The 22,553-nt window shown below is 46.1% G+C and overlaps 1 protein-coding gene across 1 annotated transcript in view; it reads left to right on the plus strand.

Annotated features, from left to right (window-relative positions):
- Positions 1 to 9,618, plus strand: part of SUDS3 (SIN3A corepressor complex component SDS3) — a 34,807-nt gene extending 25,189 nt beyond the window's left edge. The window contains exons 11-12 of the mRNA XM_037052213.1: positions 4,484 to 4,568; positions 7,582 to 9,618. Coding sequence (XP_036908108.1) covers positions 4,484 to 4,568; positions 7,582 to 7,680 — 184 coding nt within the window. The 3' untranslated portion in view covers positions 7,681 to 9,618. The remainder of the gene's footprint in view (positions 1 to 4,483; positions 4,569 to 7,581) is intronic.
- Positions 9,619 to 22,553: the final 12,935 nt, after the last annotated feature.

Genomic DNA, 22,553 nt, shown 5'->3' on the forward strand with positions numbered 1-22,553 from the left:
TGACCCTTCTTAGAAAGTACTGTGAAAGTAGCTGGTATTTAAATTTAAAGTAACTAACGGATGGTGCCAGCAGACTGTTTATTCTCTCCTCAAGGTCCATCTGGGGCTGCTAGCGTGAGTCGGAAAAGAAGTCACCCACCTGCTCCAGTGGATTTAACCCTCTAGCCCTCTCCTGGCACAGAAGGCTGCTAACTCAAAACAGTGAATATTTACACCTAGAATTGGGACTCCTTGAGGCCATAACTGTGATGAGGTCTTCTCTTTTGAAGAGAAACATAAATATCAGGGCTCCCAGTAAGGCACAAAACGAAATGGTTCTACCCCCTGCGCGCCCCACTTTCTGACCCAGCTTCTACAGAAAGTGCTTCCTTCCATCATAGTAGTGGTGACTCCAGTTCATTGGGTTTGATAGCAGAGCCAAAGCTTTAAGAGCTTAATTGTAGGGATTCCCAGGTCAGAATTTCCATTAGTAATAAAGTTAGCTTGACATGTAGGGCTTGTCCTCTGAGGCTATTTAAAGGGTTTTTTTTTTTTCAGCAGAGATGAGTTATATCTTGTAAAATGGGTTAATTAGTAAAAAAGTGATAATGTACAGTTTTACTAATTTAGCTCAATTGATGTTGCTTTTTAAAACATCTCTTATGTTCTAACTATATTTTGAAAATTTCCCTGCTCTTTTATTAGCCCTTCGAAATTAGAAGATATATTTGTTTTAAGGTTGTCATGTACTTTTTGGCTTCATTTTATTTTATTTAAAATTTTTAAGACTTTATTTTTTAGGGAGAGGGGAAGGGAAGGAGAAAGAGAGGGAGAGAAATATTGGCCTACAACCCAGGCATGCGCTCTGACTGGGAATCGAACCCGTGACCTTTTGGTTTGCAGGCCAGCACTCCATCCACTGAGCTACACCAGCCAGGGCACTTTGTGGCCTCATTTAAAAAACACCCCTTATATGAGCTCTGAGGACTTAATCGTATTTTGTGGTGTATAATGCACACTTTTTTGCCCAAATTTTTTAGGGAAAAATAAAAATGCAGTATACATGGGCCTAATGATTATACACCGCGGGTATGGCAATGGATACAATAACTTCGTGTGTAATGCACACAAAATGGGGTGCCCATTATACATGAGAGCGCATTATGCATGGTGAAGTACGGTATTTTTTCCCAGAGAATTCAGATAATTCATGTGGTTTTTTATTGTTTTATTTTATACTTTATCAGAGAGAAGGGAGAGAGAAAGAAAGGGAAAGAAACATTGGTTGCTTCTTGTATGTGCCCCCATCAAGAACTGAACCTGTAGCCCAGGCATGTGCTCCAGGGGTCAAACCATGACCTTTGTGGGATGACAGGCAACCCACGGAGCCACACCTGTCAGAGCGGGAATTCAGACGCTTCAGTAGATCTCATGTCCAGGGGCGATGGTTCCCCAAGGCCACAGTGTGGCATGTGAGTGTCTCCTGCAGGTTCCAGAGACTGCTTCAGGAACAGGTGGGAATCAGTTGGGTTGGAAGCGGGCCGCTTTGAGAAACACGCTGGCCAGCTCTCCCGGGGAACAAACCGTCACCAGTGGTGGTCATTGGAGATACCTCCATTTGGGGGTCCCAGAGCCGGCACTTTGGGGAGGTGGCCAGGTGCTTAATTCCCAGACTGCTTCTTAGGGGTGGGAGACGGATTGCACTGTTTATCGCTGGTGTCCACGCCTAAGCCAGTCAGGTGTGTGGGGTTCGGACTCTGAGCACATCTGAACAAAAACGCAACACATCTCACGAGAATGGGGTGAGAATTGAATACTCTTCCAGGGGTAACTGATGTCTTTAACGGGCATTGAGATAAAATTTGTGACATTAGGTTTTCTTTCTACACCGTCTTATTTAGATATTGTCCAGTATCATGATTTTAGGAAATATTATTTACTTTTTAATATAAGTAGCACCTGTTTATTCTAGAAAAAAGAAAGTTATGCAGTAAAAGGAATACCATTCTAAATTTACATTTCATATTTTTATAAAATTTTAATATACATTTTAATACATAAATTTTACCAGTTATTTCTGTGTGTGTGATACACATGTGACATTCATGTTTTGTTACACAGGAACATAATGGACACATTTATTTAGCAGCGTATTGAGCGTGTTACCACAGTAATAATACACTTCTGTGCCACATCAGTGACCTTCCTTTATTAAAGGATTTAGAATGTAGTATCAGAGTGGCTGTAGGCTAGTTGCCTATTGTTTTGTGTTTTTTATCTATTTAATAAGTCACAATCCCTGTAGAATAACTGAGTGTTCTCTCTATATTTGTATTCCAACCATTTAGATAGGGCAGTTGAATTAGATGTGGGGGGGAAACTCAAGTCTGAGTTTTGCCGTGAACTAATTCAGCCATCCCTCATGCCCTGTACAATTCCGAGCTTGCGATATTACATATTTAGCGTTATTGAAGGTCCCCTAACCCAGTTTACCAACTGATCTCTGGCCAAAAGCAATTTGAAGCTGGATGGAAACCAATCTTGCTTTTCTAATTGTGTTTATGATTCGATTTTTTTAACTGTTTTCAGGAAGTAAATTGACTTGGAAACCTTAGTTTTCAGTTCCTAAGTAGCAGATTAAAGAGTGCTTAGAACCTAGATTGGAAAAAGCTTATTGTGGGAGTGAAGTACATCCTTTACTGTAATGTCTTGGCAGCGGATTATTTCATTATACAGGAGACAGTCTGCTCTCTTTTCCCACGGAAATAATGATATAAATGCAGTGCTTTGCTGGGAGGGGAATTTTGGTTTTAGTGGAATTTACATGAGTTAGTGGGTCTGTTACATCAGACCCTTGCAGCCAGAATGAACCAAAGGTTATGTTCTAGACTGAACAGGTGCTGGCCCAGGCCAGGGCTGCCAGCAGCAGCCCAGCTGGTTTCCAGCTCCTGTAATCCAGCCGCTGCTGCTTCATCCTGTGGCAGCTGTTGCTGGCCGTTTGGCTTTTCTTTGGCTCCCTCACTTTCATCCTTGGCCTTGGCCCTGAACTTATAAAAGTTGAGGGTAGTTCTGCATTATAGGTCAAGAGAATAGATATAAGGGCTGAAAGGGCAGTACCTGTCATGTCTGCTCCCTTTAAAGCAGCATGCCTGACTCCCCAGGCCCCACTAGACGCTCTTTGGCGCATGTTGTGACGCTCAGTGTCACCCAGATCCTGTGTGCCAGCTGAGAGCGTTTCACAGCCTTCANTGTTGCTGGCCGTTTGGCTTTTCTTTGGCTCCCTCACTTTCATCCTTGGCCTTGGCCCTGAACTTATAAAAGTTGAGGGTAGTTCTGCATTATAGGTCAAGAGAATAGATATAAGGGCTGAAAGGGCAGTACCTGTCATGTCTGCTCCCTTTAAAGCAGCGTGCCTGACTCCCCAGGCCCCACTAGACGCTCTTTGGCGCATGTTGTGATGCTCAGTGTCACCCAGATCCTGTGTGCCAGCTGAGAGCGTTTCACAGCCTTCACTGCCGCTGCCTGAAGTTCCAAGACAGCGGGGGCTTGTGGCCTTGTTCACTGTCTGCCTCCAGCCTTCAGCCTAGTCAGTGGTGCACAGTACGCGGTTAATGAGTATTTGTTGAATGAGTGACCAAGATAAGGGTTGAATTTGGCCTTCTTGTTAGTGACTTACTGGGTGAATGGGAAATAAATGACAGGACAAACAGTTTTTAAGCCCTTCTGTTCATTTTTGTCTGCGCAGCCTTCTTCAGTGTTTGGGGTAAAAACAGGTTTTAGCTGAACAATGATAATTTACTTTTTGAATTGAGTCATGTAGTCCAAATAAAAAAGTAAAGATAGAGTTAATTTCCTGTCCCTTTTCTTGGCCTTCCCCTTCCGTCTTTGCAGAGGAACCGGGGAATGTAAGTTTTAGATTTAGAAGATTAGGAGATCATCATCTAATCTAATCTGAGGATGGAGGCCTTTAAATTAAACCTGAAATTCAGACTCTTTCTCAAATACCAATTAAGACTCTTTTAATTACACTTTTTGCTGTGGTCTTCTCTTTTTTCCCTTTACTTTCATTCCTTTCTTCCTAAAAAGTCTGTGCTTTTAACAATACTAAATTGTATACCTCAATTTTTTTAAGAAGGTAGATCTTAGGTTGAGTGTTTTTACCCCCCCAAAACACCAACAAAAAACAATAATCATAATAAAGAGGGTAGGTGGAAACGCTGGGAGGTGATACATACAAGGGTGGGCAAAAGCAGGTTAATAATAAATAATACAATAATTAGTAAATTATTAGTAATGCAAGAATAAACTCTGTCTCATGTGCTCACAATGTAAACCTCCTTTTGCCCACTACTGTATGTCTGTGGCCTTGATGGTGGTGTGGTTTCACAGGTGTATACTTTATCCCCGTAGCTTTGTATACATTAAACATGTACAGTTTTTTTACATTTCAATCATATTTCAGTAAAGTGGTTTAAACAGTGAACTTGTGTTCTGTCTTTGGCAGGTACCACAAGAGCCAGGCCATCTACCTGGAGTCCAAGGACAACCAGAAACTGAGCTGTGTGATCAGCTCTGTTGGAGCCAACGAGGTAGGGACCAAACCCCCTCTCCCTTTGGGAAAGTGAAAGATGACCCACCTGCAGTGTGAGGGCCACTAGGAAAATACAGTGGAGTCATGTGTTGTCTATGGGTTGGAGTCTAACATCAGCACTTTCAGGCAGAAATTGCATGTGGGAAAAATCACCTTTGAAAACCCCTCACTCTGCCTGACCGCAGCATATGTGGGTTTGTGTGTTCCTTGTACCTGTGCACTCTCTGTACAGTAATTGAGTTGGGAACCATTGGCTAGCGACAACAGAAAAGAGCAAGAGGCAGGTCTGTTTGGTATCTGTGCTTCCAAATCCTACTGTTTTTTAAAGGTAACCAGCTACTGAGAATGGGACCTGCCTGTGGAGTACACTGCCTCTTTGTCATTTCTCTAGAACTTTCTTGTGTACTAATAGATTTGTTTCATGCTGTTGAGGTTTGTATTAAGGCACCAGGCACAGGGTCTGGCACACAGTAAGTGCTCAATAAACGGGCTGGCCTGGTCTGACCCACACACTGCTCCTCGCCTGCTGCCCTCCCAGTCTGACACGCCCTGCCGTGCCTCTGAACACTGAGCTTCCTGGCTCGGGCCCTTAGTTGTTGGGCTCCTCCAGTCACTGCTGAGGGGAGGGGACTGGGTTGTAAAGTCAGCCCAGAGGGGTATGCTCAAGGATGGCCCGGCCCGCCTGTGAGTTCTCTGACTGGCCCTTCGTTAGGAGGCTGTCAGCAGAGTGTGACCTGTATTGTTAGTAGTTTAAAAAAAAAAAAAAAGTTTAGAACTTTAATATCTGGATTGGCTTGATTTTTTTTTTATCAGTCCAAAAATGTCTGCAGTGAAATTGATTATTGCGTGTCTGCCCTCTAACTTATTTGTGCCAGAGCACAGTAAATCTAATGAAACCGGTTTACGGAATGACTGGAGCCTCTTCTATTCCCCCAGCTTCCTGAATTGAAAATGCTCTTAAATGTGACTAGTTTGCAAAATGATTGTTTCCTTAACGGTTAGGCAGAGCCTTCCAGGTAAATGAATGTGATTCTTCTCTGCGCTCAGGATCTGTGTGTCACCGTAAGCCAAGTCCAGGCCAGAGCAGGGGACCTCATAGAGACGCTTGCTGCTTCCCAGCAAGAAGTGTTGTGATCTCACAAAAGAGCTTTGGTGCCTGGCTGCACAAAGCGCGTGTTGCCCCCTGGTACCTAAACCTAACTTCAGATCCATTGCACTGTTCTCCCTGACACCTCAAGATTTTTTGGGAAAACAGAAATGCAAGCTGGGTTTTTCTGTCTCTCTGTTGAGGAGAGTTGCCTTTTGACACAGTAGAGTGTCAACGAGGTCTGACAAGGAAACAGTGGCACTGAGACATGTCCCCTGGAGGGGAGACACCTCACTGCATCAGAGGCATGCAACTCTGGAAACAGGAAACCGTTTCTCACTCCTTGGAGGTATTCCAGCTCATTTTTCAGGTCACATCCTAAGTGACACTGGAGCTATTTGGCCTTTGCATAATTTGATTCTGGGCAGAATTGGTGGGTGCATCTGAGAGCATGTTCGTGACTTCCCAGTTCAGCCCTCCTGGGGGTCAGTTTGTACTTGAAAATGATTCTACAAGGTCCTTTGGAGGTTCAGCTTCATGTGAGGTCTTTAACTTTATTTTTAAACCAGTGTGTTAGACTTCAAAGTCTCTCTGCTGCTAAATAATCACAATAAAGAAATTGAGATGAAACTGATGATAAGCTTTTTTTAAAACCTGAAAACTTGGTGGGGGAGGGAGAAGATAGATTTGTAAATTTGTACTTGCGTAGAGGTGTTGCAGATTTTAAAAAATATTGTGTTAATTAAACACAGGAGAGAAGTGATGAGAAGAATCAGGGCCTGGTTTAATGCAGGGGGCAAAGGCTGTGACGTCAGGCGCCAGGGCTTACATCGGGCACGCCACTCAGCCTTGCTCTTCTGTGAAAGGGCGGCCATGCTGACACTTCATGTCGGGCACAGGGTGGGGAGCCCTGGGGATGAGAAGGCGCAGCTTGATCAGCGTAGTCTCTGGCACACAGTAGGCCCTTGCTTGGGTGTGACCCCTCTCCTTCCCATTCCTGGCTGCAGGGGCGCCCCTCACTGAGCACGCTGGTCGGCTCTGGCAGTCTGCCCGCTGCGGGAGTTCATTCTCAGTTCTGCGGAAGGATGTGTCTGCCTGTCAAGTGCAAGGCGTGAGCCCCTCTGTGGGAGAACACTGGTCAGGAGGGAAGGCCTGTCTGAAGCTGATTTAACCTTTGCATGATCCCAATTGGGCCTTAGTTCACTCCTCGGCATTTTCTTTTGTTATTATTTTTTCCTTTTTTTCCTGTCACAACCATTATCCTTAATTATCAGGAAACCAGTATTGAAAGGCTATAATATTGAAGTCCCTTGAGGTTAGGAAAATATTTCGTATATGTATCTTGAATGTTGGTAATACTGTAGTCAAACCAAATCTAAAAGAATCCTTAAGATCAAGGCCAGCGTGGAACCCAATATTTTTGTGCTTTCCATTAAAAATTTTTTATTTGTTTTCAGAGAGTGGGGGCAGGGAAAGAGAAAGAGAAGGAGAGAAACTTCGATGTACCTGAGAAACATCTATGGGGTTGCCTCTTGCAGCCCCCAACTGGGGATCTGGCCTCCAACCCAGGCATGGGCCCTGGCTGGAAACTGAACCAGTAACATTTTAGTTCACAGGATGGTGCTCAGTCCACTGAGCCACACTGAGCCACACCGGCCAGGGCTCTTTCCATTTTCTTTGTCAGAGATGTGAGAGAGATGGCGGGGAGAAATGAGATCAAGGGCCGATGCCTGCTGTCTGCACTAGAGGTGTGCCTTCAGGAGGGCTGGAGGTCAAGGACGTGCTTCCCAAGGCCTGGCAGGTTGATGGGAAGAGGTTGCCAGTTCTCTGCCTACCCATAACTTACGCAACTATTTCCATGCTCTGGAAGACTTCCTCCTCGGTCTTGGCCTCTTTCACCTTGCTCCCCCCCTTGTCCCTGCAGATCTGGGTGAGAAAGACGAGCGACAGCACCAAGATGCGGATCTACCTGGGCCAGCTTCAGCGTGGGCTCTTTGTGATCCGCCGGAGGTCCGCGGCTTGACGTCTCTGCAGTGCTCGCCTTCCCTTGACCTTTTCTCTGAATTGTTTTTTGATGTTTGGTTTGGTTTTGTTTTCTTCTTAATCGAAAGTTTTTAACTTGGGAGTTGCTCCTTGGCCTTGGAAAATGGAGAACACTGTTGTGGGTCCTGCAAGGCACTTTCGTGGCCAGTCACTTCCATCTTTGTTTCATTCTTTGCTGCCTCGACTTCTTCCAGCCAGCAGTCACCATGAGACAATTTTACTTTCAGGAGTATCAGGAGTTTGATCTACTCACTTGTTTTTTGTGTCCCCCCCCCCCCAAGCTTCCTTTGAGTTTGAAGGCACATTTCTTTTTATTATCTTTGGGTCTTACTACCATGAAGAAGAGCAGGGAGGGGTACACTGTACAGTGCGTTTTCATGTTTTGAATCTGAGTAGGGTATCACATAGCTACTTCCCTTGTTGAGCCCAATTTGCTGTTTCCCCAGGAGCTTGGGGGAGAGGTCCTAGCAGAAGGAGATTAATTCTCCTGGCTCTCAGCTTTCTCAGAGAAGTAAATGCCTCGCGTAACATCTGGCACATGCCATCCTCTTCGCTGGCTGATCGACGGAAGCATTTGCCTCGGGGACTACGTGCACTGGAGTAATTGGGGCTGCGGGGAGGGGGTGTGTCATATTCATAATGCGCTGAAGGTACCGTGTTTTGAATGTTATTTAATGCAAGTGGTTTATTCACACACCGTTGTTCAAGCTCGAGCTGGAACAGGAAGTGGTCATTTCAGATGGTTTCATGTGTAATTCATTTCCCCTGCTCCTGAGTAGGTGAAGTGGTACCTGCCACAGGCTGATTATCTGGGTTATTTATTGAAGGTGGGGAAGCGAGGTTGATAGTGCAATAACCAGTGATCTATAGACTCTCACTCGTAATTCAGATTGCACTCTCGTCACCGATGCCATTATTGCGCATTGGCCATTTCAAACCAGTGGAACCTGGTCGGTGCTCGCAGCCTCCAGATCTCCCAGGAGGTGTGGCCCAGGGCGAAGACGGAAGGCTGTGCCGTGGCTGCCGCTGAACCTACCCTCTTACTCGTGAATCCTGATGAAACAGCCTCCCCTGCTCTCCCTACTTCCTTTCCCTCATTCCTGCACCTAGAGAAATGATTCGTTGGGTGATGGGGTTTTTTATACAGTAGTTGCCACTTTATGATGCTTACAAAGTTTTGGGGGTTAGAGCAAATGTTAGCATCTCTGTAGGCAATCAGTAGACTTTACACATCCTAGGAAACCTTTGTAAATAATTCCCCTGGTCTCAAGCGATCCCCCTCGTGTTGTCTCTCGATCTGCACACCTCAAAGCAAGTTGTGGGGCCGAGTGACAAGGCAGTCACCTTCTCCAAAGTCTTGGCTTCAACGGAGACCAAACCCTACAGACTCAGAGTAAAGACTTGTAAAGATTTATTTTTGTTTTAATTTAAAATTTATTTTTTCTTCCTTTTTCTTTTCTTTCTTTCTTTTTGTGTGTGTGTTTTGGAGTCTTATTGAAAAACAGGATAAACAATGCTGTTCATCAAACATTGTCTGGACCCTTTGTGTTCACTCTGCCCCCCGACCCCATCGCTAGGATGCTGACTACACCGAACCCAGTCCACAGTGAACAGGGACTTTAACTTTTGTTTTTTGGTGGCCTTTGCTCTTTGGGAGATCTCTCGCTTGCATCGTCACCGTGGTGTGTGTGACGTTGCATGATATATCAGGTAGCTGTTGGTTGTTATCCAGCGCCCTGTAAAGGAAATTCTTTAGGTATGTTCAGTGTGTGTTGTTGCCACTGAAGGTTTTTTTTTTGTTGTTGTTCTCCTAAAGTACACCAAAGTTTGTTTTTTTTGGTGAAAAGATTGTATTGATAACTGTTGAAGGTCTAGCATTGAGGTAGCCAGTTGCTTTTTTTCCTTGCCTTGTCTGATAGCACCCTTGTCTTTTTTTTTTTTAAGATTTTATTTATTTATCTTTAGAGGGGAAGGGAAGGAGAGAAGGAGAGAACTATCAATGTATGGTTGACTCCCGTGAATCCCCCGCTGGGAACTGGCCTGCAACCCAGGCATGTGCCCTGACTGGGAATCGAACCGTGATCATGTGGTTCGCAGGCCTGCGCTCAATCCACTGAGCTACACCAGCCAGGGCACACCCTTGTCTTTTGTGAACTAACTTTATTTGAAGAGCAGGGTCTGGCACTTTGGCCTCTTCTGTAAATTTGAGGGTGTTTGAGGCCACGGTTAGGCCCACCGTCTGCCCCATCACTACCTTCTGTGCTCCAGGGTCCGCACAACTCGTAAAATCATGATCTGGGGGAAATGGAGGGAAGTGTTTTTTAGCTGTGAGGCACGGCACAGTGAGTTACAGTCCTCACCCTGGATATTTATTAATTTTTTAATGTAATCACTCCAGAGATGAGGAAATCGGCATTTCAGCCAGTCAGGCCCCCGCAGTGACCCGGGGTGGAAGAGCCCCATTGTTAGGAGATGGAGGAGCTTGTGTGATGGGCAGCATGACCTGGGGGGAGAAACAGACTTCGTGATTCCCGGAGTAAGAGGGGCTGGCTTTTAGCCCAGGTGGCCCTTCTTATTCCAAAAGGTCTGTCTCTCGCCAGATGAGTTCCCAAATTCCAACTGGTTCCTTAAGTGGTACTTTACTAAAGGTCAGTCCAGACACTTCTAATCATGAACCTGTGTGTGTGTCATTGCGATCGAGAAGCTGTATGTGTGTTATTCTGATGAAGAACCTGCAGGCGTGTTTGGCTCAAGGCGTCTGCCTCAAGGACACCATGATCGCTGTTGGTGTGTCCCAGTATTTATTTCACCTCTTCTCGGAGGTTTCGTGTATTTCCCCAGCTCCCTCTCTCCCGAAGCCAGTGTCCTCTTGAACAGTTTCCGTTTTGCTGTAGCCAAACCAAAGCCGGGATATTTGTATTTGTCTGGATACTAGTATTTATGGATGTCTAACTACCTAATGTAACTGAGTTAAGAAACAACAACAGACTTCTAACTGGGGCCCGTGTGAGATCCCAGAGGCCGATCTGCAAATCAAGCTTCCTACGTTTGTGTGGGAGATGCTGCGTCAGGACTGGGTGACTTTTCTAAGAGAAGTATGGGGGAGGGTTGGTTGCATTTTTAATCTAACTTGGGGGAAAAGCCTATTTTTTACAATGTTGTCAGTTTTGTTTTTTATTAACATTTCTTTTAGCCTTGAATTTTTACTAAATTTCATCCTCATTTGAAGATCTTGTTTCTAACCTGGGAATTTGAAATCTTGGTACTTACTTAAATGTTACACCAATTTTTCCAGAATTCAAACCACTTTACTATCAGAACATGATAAAAAAAAATTGCAGCCATTTCAAGCAGCTGGTGGGCTTTTTATACAATAACATCATTAACTGGTACCATTAAATGTTCTGAGAGGTGAATGTAAAATGTAAGAAGTACAGCTTTTTAAAAAAAAATAACAATAAACTTTCAAAGAGAAAACCAGCGTGTAGTCTGTGTTATGTCCATCGACTTGATAAATGATTGAAATTTATTTCACATTTTTCCTCCATTGACATTGGGGAAGGAATTTGGGAGGAGGGAACGGTGTGCTAGACATTTGCTCGTTTTTTTTTTTAAAGAGTCAGATAAGGAGTGATGTCAAAGACTAACTCTCAGTTTTATGAAGAACAGTCCAGGGGTGCTGACCCTTAAATAAAGTGTCCTCTTCTTGTTGGAGAGTCTTACATGATCTGATTAAAAATTGAGTAAATAAAATTAACTTTAGATAGAAAGCCATGTATTCCCAATTACTATGTATGGGTGCGAAAATCGGATAGGGGAAAAAATGGATTCATTTGAAAGATAGTGCCGAGGAGAGCTCCGTGGATGCCTGGGCAGCAAGAAAGACGAATGCACGAGTGAGTCCTAGAGCCAATTAAGCCTGAAACATCGCCAGAGGCAAAAATGACAAAACTGAAGCTGTCCTACTTCCGCATATCACGAGAAGGCAGAGTTCTTTGGAAAAGACAGTGATGCTGGGGAAAATAGAAGCCAGCAGGAAAAGAGGAAGACCAAATATGAGATGGATGAATTCCACGAAAGAAGCCCTAATTGTGAGTCTGCAGCTGAGCAGAGCTGTGGCAGACAGGACATTGAGGACACCCCTTGTGCATAGGGTTACCAGGAGTGTGGCCGGCTCAACCGCACGTAACCCAGGAGGAACCTCGAGGTAAACTCTGGGAGGGTGCTGTTTGCATGGTGCGCTAGGGCAGTGTCTCCCAGCCTTTCCAAAAAGCCATAGTATTCCCACAGCTCCCGTGGGGCAAACCGAGGAGGTTGCTTGCTGCCTCAGGTGACTGGCCTGTTGTGCTTGTAACCCGCCTGCAGCACACTCATTGGCAAGGACTGCTTTTATGCTTCGAATGATGGAGAGGGGAGGCCACTACTTAAAATTTTTCGTTGTAACATAACATGCAGAAAAGTGCACAATTCATTCTTAATTGCAGAAGTTGAGTTTTCTCAAAGTGATTGCATCCGTGTAACCAAGAAATAGCACTATCCTTTGGGTTACTTCTCCTTGCTCAGGTTAACTGCGCATCTGAGTAGTGTTCTCGGTTTAAATCACTCTAACCTTCAAGCTCTTGAGCTGCTGGGTCCTTCCATAGTTGCACTAGAAGAGTCAAGTCCCTGGTGTGGGGGATGTGAGAGCTGGCAGCAAAGGATGTGGCCAAATGGAGGAAGAAACAGATTCAGGTCAATCCTTTCACCATCCTGTGGTTTTCAAGGCTAATGGGGCTTGCCCTCGACGTCAGTGTCTATCTGCCTTTTGCGGAGCACTTCGTATATGTTTGACGCTACTAAACCGTTCCTACTAAAGATTTTCCCAGCCTTTACAGTAAACTGAAAAAAGTGCCAACAACCCCAAACTTAAGGCTGACTTACTGATAATCAACCCAAGATTTAATTTTATGAAACCCAGAGCTCAGCGCTGTGGGTAGTCAAAGGAAGTGCTCTGTGAATGTTAATTGTTAAGTGGTGTTGGTGCAAAGGTCGTGCAAAGAAAGGCAGCTGGTTAATAATAGTGCCAGTTGCAGGTGTGGTGCCCTACACTTGTGTTTTCCCGTTTCAAACCTCATAACAACCCCGGAGACACTATTCTCACCGGTTTTTGGAGAAGGCAACAGACTCTTTAGTCACAGAAGATGGTTTGGTAACTTAGACCCACTAAGTGGCCGAGTCCAGAACTTTTGTAGTCTCAGCCAGGTTCCCTCTAACCACTACCTTCTCTGGTCCCTTCCCCAGACTCCTAATGTTGGAAATAACAGTCAACATTTTCACCTTTTTTCTTCAGTGCTTTCCTGGGCGGGAGGCGGGGGCGGGGGCGGGTGTGTGTGTGTGTGTGTGTAAATCTGTTCTCGCCTCTTGTATATATGGAGGAAATTCTAGAAAATTTAAAACATTGGCTAGGACCCTTTCTCCTGCTGGATAACTGGGGGCTTTCCACTGAGCAGGAGTATTGAAAGTCATAGTTACTGGGCAAGAGGTTGCTTTCCTTTGAAAAAGCCAGAGTAACATCTGCAAAGGAAGGAACTGTTTGGAGTGTGAAGAGTAATTGGTTTTGATGAAGCTTATTTTATCCAATAAGCAACGGGAACCTCTGGAGGAAATGAGTCTGTAGATTTCCAGGTTGCTTTCCTCTGGTCATCCATGAAGTGAGGAGGAGGTGAGGAGCCATTGAAGTGGGTTCTGAAACATAGACGGAGAGCTGGGTATTGTACGCATTGCAGCTCTTGGGATGTCAGTGGACCTTTTCGTCTCACGTCCTACAGTGGAGTCACCAACAAGAACACACCATTCATTCTGTGTCACCTGCTTGGCCCCACCCGGCAGCCCACATCTGTGTCTTTGGCAGAGGAAGGCATGGAGCCAGCCCCAAGCCCTGTGTTGAGTAAGCACCTTTCCTGCTTTTAAAAACAAGGCACTGGATGGGATGAACTAGAAACATGGGCACCAGCTCACTGTCTTTGGACATAATAGCGTGCTAAGAAATACATTAGCTCTAGGAAATTTAGTGTTAACTCAAATAGCCATTTTTGTGAGCAATTGAGTATTAAGACAAAAAGATACATGCAGTGTGTTTAGGAGAATGTCCTAGGAGAGTAAGGTAAGATAGAGCATAGGGACCTAGGTGGTTAATCCCTCTACCCATTTTCTCTAATTTCTATTTGCTCAATTCGCGGAAAGATACAGATCTAGAAAATAACAAAATTCACTTTGCTGATGGGGGAAGACTGATAATCAGACCGATAAAGTTTCTCTGCTCAAAAGTGGAGACTCAGCAGAGTGCTCTAGTTTTCTGGAGGCTGATGCTGGTCTCTGTATGCTGATGGCCTGGATGGGCCAGGGGTTCAAGTAGGTGATGTCCCAGATTCACCAGGGAAGCAGTGCCTGCAGGGACCAGGCAGGGACCAGGCACAGTGGCCCAGGGGTGGCAGGCCCCTGCATATCATCAAGAATCGCTTTTATTTCACCAAGATTCTTCAAAGTAAGTATTTGCGCATTGGCTGAGATGCAGTGTGGCAAGGCGAAGGCTTTAGAATCTGCCTTTGCTGCTTTACTAGTTGTGTTACCTTGGGCAACTGAATCTCTCTGAACCTCAGTGTCTGTGGGGCGGCTCTGTCCTGCAGAGCTCCCCCCGGCTGCCGCAGATGAGAATAAATCTACCAAGACATGATCTGCATGGGGACGAAAGGCTGACCAGTCAGTGTCTCAGAGGAGAAAGGTCTCGAGTCTCTTTCTCAATGGGCTTTTATTGCATTTAGCTTGCATAGGGCTGCATATCAGAGAAGGGGGGTATGGTTTAAAGATAACATTTCTGGGATCATGGGGGTTCTTTTGAGTCAGGGTCTAGTAGATAGAGTGACACCAGTCAGCTATAAAACCTTGGGAAACAAATATTTGGTGCTTGGACCCTTAACATTTAGATTGAGGACATTCTTAGCAAAGCAGGTTTCACAGGATTTAATGCATTCTTTCTTAGGCCTGATCATCCCTCCCCACCCCCCACGCCCCCCATCAGGAACCACCAGTTCCGGCACAGGGCTGCACCGCTCTTCAGCATTGTTTCGGGCCTGAAGCAGGTGAGGGAAGCAAGGCATCCAAGCGATTAGGAGACTTTTTACAGATAGAATGAGGACTCAGGCTATGATAAAGCCGAGGGGTGAGGGTCTTTTGCATAATCCCTCCTGCATAATCCCCTAAATTTTCCCCTGATGGCCCCTTCACAACTGTGCCTGTCTTAGGTTGTTCCTTCCTGGAGGCATCTTACCCATCAATGACTAGCCAGCCATCTTCCAGGGGCCAAGCAGGATGAAGCAAAGGAGACAGAGGTTGCACTCCTGCCAGGAGGATAACTTTTGTCTCCTAACTAGTGGCTTATGGTCCCAAGGTCCCCTAGCCGTGGGACCTTTTGACCTGTCAGCGGGGTTACAGCTCCTGAAACCAGGCAGGACGGTTCCCAACAAGTGTCTCCATCTGTTAATTAATAGTATCTACCTCAGAGAGTGGTTTATATTCTAATACTATTAACACATATAGCATGATGTGCTAAGGGTTCTATACACACATACATAAAAGCCTGGTACACATACATGTACATACTATACACTTAGCCTTTTAATTACCCAATGAGGTACTATTATCACCCTCTTTTTGAAGTTAAGGAAATTGAGAAACAGGTTAAGTAACTTGCTCAAGATCACAAAGGCAGTAGCTGGCCAGCCAGGATTCTAAGTCTAGGCCAGGGGTGTCAAACTCATTTTCATCAGTGGCCGCATCAGCCTTGTGGTTGCCTTCAGAGGGCCAAATGTAATTTTAGGACTGTATAAATGTAACTACTCCATAACTAGGGGTAAGGAGCTCTACAGTTGGCCCTTCGGAGGCTGATTAGGCCCCTGGTGAAAGCGAGTTTGACACCTCTGGTGGAGGCGGTCTCCAGAGTCCCCGCTCTCTCATTCTCCACACTGCACTGTGGGACATACACAGCACAGGACTGCTCACAGGTAGTGCCCAGTCTATAGAGACTGGCCCTTCTGTTGACATTGCTGCTGCCATCTGACTGCTTCCTATCCTCGAATTGTTAGGCTGAGTGCCAAGTCCAGAGACCAGGACAGTTTTGGGAAGCTAGTTTGGTGCAAACGGATAATTAAGGTAAAGCTGCTGGCTTATGAGAGCATGCTGAAGCTCTAACGAATAGGTTGTGAGTGCCCAGTGTGCTGGGCTGGGAAGGGGTCTGAGGCCCCAGTTCTGATAGAGTGGGGTGGAGTGGCCTAGTGACGTTTACCATGGGCCAGGGAACCCATTTACTTGCCATCCTTGATTTAATTTGACCCCTCATTTTGAAGATGAAAACTGAGGCCCAGAGATATGAAATGGCTTTCCCAAGGTCACATTGGTAGCTACAGGCAGGGCACGGCTGGAACACGGTCGGGATAGTCGTCTGAGTTCCAACTGGCATTGGACTCTGTGCGGGAAAGTGGGGCGGGCAGCTCACTTTATAACTGGGCTGGAACAATCCTGAGGAACAATCCCCAGTTCATGGTTCATCTTTGCCTTTGTGCCCGCAGTACAGGGGATTGGGGTCCGGGTTCATAATCCCGGTTCTGCCACCACTTACCCTTGGGACGATGCTTAACATCTGTGTGCTTCAGTGGTAAGGTGCCAGTCATCGCAGTGTGCCTGCTTTTAGCCCGAAAACCTTGCCTCCTGGGAACCCCCTCAAACCCAGGCAAACGGCAACAGTTGCTCACCCTCCTGGGCTTCTTCCTCTCTAAAACAGGGTTGAGAATCACCCCTTTTCTGTGGAACCCCTTTGAAGGTTTAACTAACTTATTACAGGTAAAACACTTAGAAATAGTGTTTGGAACATAGCAGGTCCTCAATACATGTCAGTTGTCTGTTCTTGTTGTCATTATTATTGGAGCCAAAGGGTCCCCTCCCCACCCTGGGGGCCCCACTCTCATCCCAAGCAAGACAGGACACCTTGTGTGATCATCTGGGCACCTGTAGCTTGTAGCTGGTGTTTTTTCTTCTACTGGAAACAGTAATGATGAGCGTGAGAATGCTATCGTCATTGCACTCTATTCAAATGACATTTATTGAGCACCTATTGCGTGACAGGATCTTTTTAGGGATTCAGAGATAGATAAAAGCCTGGTTCCTTCCCTCTGGGACCATGAGAATGGGCAGTCAGGGTTGTCAGTAATAATTCTAGTTCAGTGCCACAGAATGTACACGGGCGGCAGGGAGGAAATGACCAGAATGTGGGTGGGGAAGAAAAAAGAATAGCAACTGACGTTTATGGGGCCGATGGTTAAACACTGTATGGGCGTGATCTCATTTATTGTTGCAACTTCGGAGGTTGGGATTACATTCCTGCACTTCGCAGATGGGGAAACCGAGGGTCAGAGACGTTAAGAAACTTGCCTTGATTTCCCCCAAGCTGGGCTTGCTGACCCAAAGTCTGTGTTGTAATTAACCACGAATGCTTTACCAGTTCTGAAAGGAAATAGAACTCAAGGCTGACTGGAAAGCTAGGCAGACCTTCAGTAGTGTCCCTAGCTAGGAATGGGAATTTCACCCAGAGGAAATGGCTTGAGTGAAAGCCCAGAGGCAGGGGGATGGGGGGCACGTTTAAAAAGTCAGATAAGGGTGTTCGAGAGTCAATCTGGATGAGTGAGTTTTGGACTTTAAAATCAGTTTGTTCCCCAGCCCTGATGCCTTTTGTCCTTGCGCACCTCGGGCTCACCTTCCTTTCCTTTCGCCCTTCTTCTTCCTTTCCCTGGCCCACCCCACTCCCCCCCCAACCCCCGCCCCCGCTTCCCCTTTTTCCGTCGCCAGAGTGGTGCTCCTGGCAGTGCCGCGGTGATGCTTTCCAATTTCACACTCACATGCTCCTGAAAGTATTTGTAAACTAACTTGTATGTAAAACCAGTAAAGGGCAACAGCACACATCCCTGTTCCTAATTTTGTCTGACTCCCTTTCTTCTGCTTTGATTATTCTTCTTTCCTGCAAACACGGGGCTTTGACCTTACCATAAGTGCAGGCTTTCAGGAACCCACACACGGGGGGGCCTCTGAAAGCATATTAATAGCAGGAATAGATCAGGGATGGTGTTTACTGAGCATGTGCCCTGTGCCTGGGTGAGTGCTAGGTCCTTTATAGACATTACCTCCCTGAACACAACTCAGCGACTTGGTGATGTGGGTTTTAAGGATTTACATTTCACAGATGAGGAAACTGAGGCTCAGAGGAGGAATGCGTGGTTGTCTCTGCACCACATCCCCATGTTTCCTTTTCTCGTTGGCTTCCCCCATCCTAACACAGAGTGCTGAAGGATGAAGGAGACTTAGTTGTCAGCCAAGCCAGCCCCTCCATGGAACCCACATTGAGAAGGTAGGGACTTGCTGTTAAGCACAGCTGGTTAATGGTGAAGTGAGAACTAGTATCCAGGTCTTGCAACCACTAACCCAGTGATTGAGAATTCCGATCTTGAGTCTGAAGGACATGAGTTGGAGTCTAAATTCTGCAGCTTCCAAGTGGTGTGACCTTAAGCAGGTCGTGTAACATCTCTGGGCTCCAGTTTCCTCATTTAGAAAGGTGGGGGGTGGATAATAAGGAGCCACCTCAGAGGCGTATTATGAGGATTAAATAAGGTCACACAAAGCAGCCAGAGCAGTGACCCTCGTGCTTGAGAGACAAGCCTTAGGTCCCTCTGGAGCTTTAGAAAACCTAGGGCTGCCCATTGTCTGCCCTACTTGCTCAGTTCCCGTCATGCCTTGAGGCTAAGCCCACAGCAAAGTCCCAAGACTCCCTCTGCCCAGGGCAAGCGAACAGGAGCCACTAGCTGCACACCTTGAAATTCAAGACAGGCAGATGTCCCAGCATCTGTCTTTATTAATAATACCTCACTAAGAAGAGTTCGAATTGCTGTACCTGCCCCCCCCCACTCCCCTGCTGTGTTGAGAAACTCACAGAAGAGAGGGTTTCTCAGGGAGTGGGTCTGCNGGGCTGCCCATTGTCTGCCCTACTTGCTCAGTTCCCGTCATGCCTTGAGGCTAAGCCCACAGCAAAGTCCCAAGACTCCCTCTGCCCAGGGCAAGCGAACAGGAGCCACTAACTACACACCTTGAAATCCAAGACAGGCAGATGTCCCAGCATCTGTCTTTATTAATAATACCTCACTAAGAAGAGTTCGAATTGCTGTACCTGCCCCCCCCCTCCCCTGCTGTGTTGAGAAACTCACAGAAGAGAGGGTTTCTCAGGGAGTGGGTCTGCCCCTCCCCCAAGTCCCCAGGGAGTGGTGTGCTGTATGACACCCGAAATGCTTATCTCCTGAATGGATGGTCGGCCATTGCCTCCTCACTTCTCATTGCAGCATAAAATCAAAGTGATATATGTGGAATTTAGGAAGCCGAAAGATTCTATACGGTGGCCACAAAATACAGTAGTCCCCTGCTTTCTCCCTCATTTCCCCTTCCAGAAGCCACCGTTGCATCTCTATTAGCTGATTATTTTGGTATTTAGCTACTTCTTACTAACGCTAGACAGTCCAGTTCTAGGCATCTCTATTAAGCTCCCACCGTGGAAGCCATCGCCTACTCACCCAATATTTTTATTTTGTCATTTTGATTAGGTTAGTGTCGAGTGTTGACATTATGATGACGGTAAACACTGGCCACACCCGAACCACGATGCTAAGTATGATTGCTTTTCTTTCCTTGACAGTGGTTCTCCAGGAGTTTATCATGATCCTGTGTGCTTTTTCTCATTTTTGTTTTTGTTTTTCTCTGTGCTTAGTATGAATTCGACCTCAAACTCTCTACCATGTGTTTAAATCCTTTCTAAGACATTCCGATGCACAGACATCCCATTGATCTCAACCCTCCGAGAAAGCCTCCTCCCTGTGGACCTCTGACCTGTTCCCCTGGGCACTGGTTGCTGCCCACCCACTTTTCACCCCCACAGCCTGGCCCACAGCTGTCTAGCTTCCAGTGGTGCCCTTGAGAAGTCTGAAGCCATTTGGATGATCGCTTCTTTGATTTGAATGAGAAAGTTTTTCCCTGGCTTTACTGGGATGTAATTGATATATAATGTTGTATAAGTTCGAGGTGCACAGCAGGATTTGGTATATGTATATGTGGTGAAGTGATTACCACAATAAGGTTAGTTAACGTCTCCGTCACCTCGACAATGACCATTGTCTGAGTGTGGCCAGGCTGTGTGAGAGCCACTCTCAGCGACTTCCTAGTGTACGCTCTAGTATGGCCAGCTATGGTCACCACCCTGCCCATTACATCCCCAGCACTGATTTGTCCGGGAACCGCAAGTTTGAACTTTCTGCCCAGTTTTACCCATTTCCCCCCTTCCTCTGCCCCTGGGAACCACCAATCCACTCTTGGTCTCAATGAGCTTGGTTTTTTTAGATTCCATATCTAAGTGAGATCAATGTAGTATTTGTTTTTCTCTGTTATTTCACTTAGCTCAGTGCCCTCGTGGCTTATTTATATTGTTGCAAATAGTAGGATTTTGGTTTTTTGTGTGTGTCTGAATAATATTCCGTTGTATATATGTGTACCACATCGTTTTTAACCCATCCATCCATCAGTGGGTGCTTAAGTTGTTTCCGTGGCCCGGCCCCTGGGAATAATGCTGCTTTGAACGTGGGGGCACATGTTGGTGATGACGGTTTCACCTCCTGTGCATGTGTACCCAGAACTGGGACTGCTGAGTCGTATGGTAGTTTTATTTTTAGTATTCGGAGGCCTCTGCATACTGTTATTTGTAGCGGTGGTTCTAATTTACCTTCCCACCAGCGGGGCCCCAGGGTTCCATTTTCTTCCCCAACACCTACCTCTTGCCTTTTCGATAATGGCCACTCGAACAGGTGTGAGGTTATCCCTCACTGTGGTTTTGGTTTGCGTCTCCCCGGTGGTGATGTCGAGCCCCTTCCCTTGTAGTCCGTGGTCACTCGTGTATCTTCTTCGGTGATCTGACTTGGGCAGCTCTGGGAGCTGGTAGGACCCTTGGCGTTTTGGGCGTTTATGATGATAGACCTTTGTGGGTACCCCCTGTAAAAAGCAGTTGGTGGACTTCTTCAGTTCCAGAACCTTACGCCCTTTCTGAGAATTAAAGTGCCTATATATACATAAATATGAACACATGTTTCATGGATGTGATGGCTAGCCTCCAAGATGGCCCTAACGATCCTTGCCTCCTCACAGTCATATCCTTACGCATTCTGCTCTCACTATTGGACCAGGGCTGGTCTCGGACCAGGGCTGGTCTCCAACCAGTTGTGTACAGCAAAACGCATGGTAAGTTTGCTACTGAGACTGGGGTATTAAAGTCATTGTCAGTTCTGTCTTGGTCTTGCTCTTGCTCTCCCTCTTGGATCACTTCCCTTGGGGGAAAGCTAGCTGCCGTGTGAAGGAGTCGCACGGGGAGGCCCGCGTGGCAAGAAACTGAGACGTCCTGCCAATAGCCAGCTAGCCATGGAGGCTTCTGCCCGTAAATATGTGACTGTGTCACCTTGGAAGCAAATGCGTCAGCCCAAATAGAGTCTTCAGATGAGGCTGCAGCCCCTGTTGACAGCTTGACAGATGGGAGACGCTGAGCCAGGACCAGACAACTGAGCTGCTCAGAGGCTCCTGACTCTCAGAAACTGGGCAAGAGAGTAAGTGTTGGTTGAGCTTTTGGGACAGTTTGTTACCCATCAGGAGGTAACTAATACAGTGAATGATGCCCTCCCCTCCATTTTCTCTGTTCTGTCACTCAGGGATCCCTGTTACTTAAGCAGACTTCCTATAACAGTCTTTAAATGTCTTTTATTTCCTATCTCGGTTTTTTTTTCTTTTCTGTTCTGGGAGGCTTTTTTTAAACGTTATTTTCTAATCTTTCTATGGAGTTTCACTTTTGCTCTTTCATTAAAAGTGAATTTTTCAAGAGCTTTTTTCTTTTCTTTTTTTTATTTTCCATCCCGTCTTTCTTCAAAATAAAAAAGCGGTGCCTGGTCCAGTGGTCCTTGCACTCAGAGACCCTTTGCGTCACCTTCTCTGGAGGAGAAATCTCCCGTCTTTGACCGGGCTGGGATCTGGGTGGTTGTGCCGCATGACGCAGGGGTGCAGATCTGGGGAACTGACAGTTGCGTGAACTGAATGCCGACCAGTCCCACTGCCCTCACCTTCATTTCTAGACATACCTTTACTTCTGATGTTGTGCAGCTAATTCACAATTCTTAGCTTGGCTTAAAATTTTATTGTGTGTTTTTCCCTTGACATTGAGTTTCCATAATTTAGTTTCTCCTTACCTATTTTCTCCATTCTGGTGGGTTTAAGTTCTAAAACAAATAAGTAGTTGTTTTAGTTGGGTTTCATGGAAAAAAGAAAAACAGATATGTCTGTTTCACCACCCCTCTTCACTTCAACCCTGTGTGCTTTGCCTGCCCTCACCTCTCTCTGGGACTTCCTGTGACTCCATTCAGCCTCTTGCTCATCAGTGAAGGGGACATTGGCTGACTCATAGTCACTGTGGTTCTGAGGTCATAGTCTATGAATAACTGCAGTGGGAACATTGGAAGGTCAGTTCCAAACAGTCAGTACATCCTTATTTATTGCGAAGCTGCTGGTTTGTGCCTAAAGCCATGTCCATGGCCTTCAACTGCACTCTTGGTCTTCAGTGCCGAGTGTCAATATTTAAGAGGGAGAATTTACATACACACACCTTGAAGGTCCGAGTGTGTGTATATAACACAATGACTGTGGGTTTATATATGTGTGTGCACAAACTCACATCTCCAAAATGAGCCCTCTTGCCAA

This window comes from Sturnira hondurensis, unplaced genomic scaffold, assembly GCF_014824575.4.
Source record: "Sturnira hondurensis isolate 20B ecotype Veracruz unplaced genomic scaffold, ASM1482457v3 Scaffold0007406, whole genome shotgun sequence".
Classification (NCBI taxonomy): Eukaryota; Metazoa; Chordata; class Mammalia; order Chiroptera; family Phyllostomidae; genus Sturnira; species Sturnira hondurensis.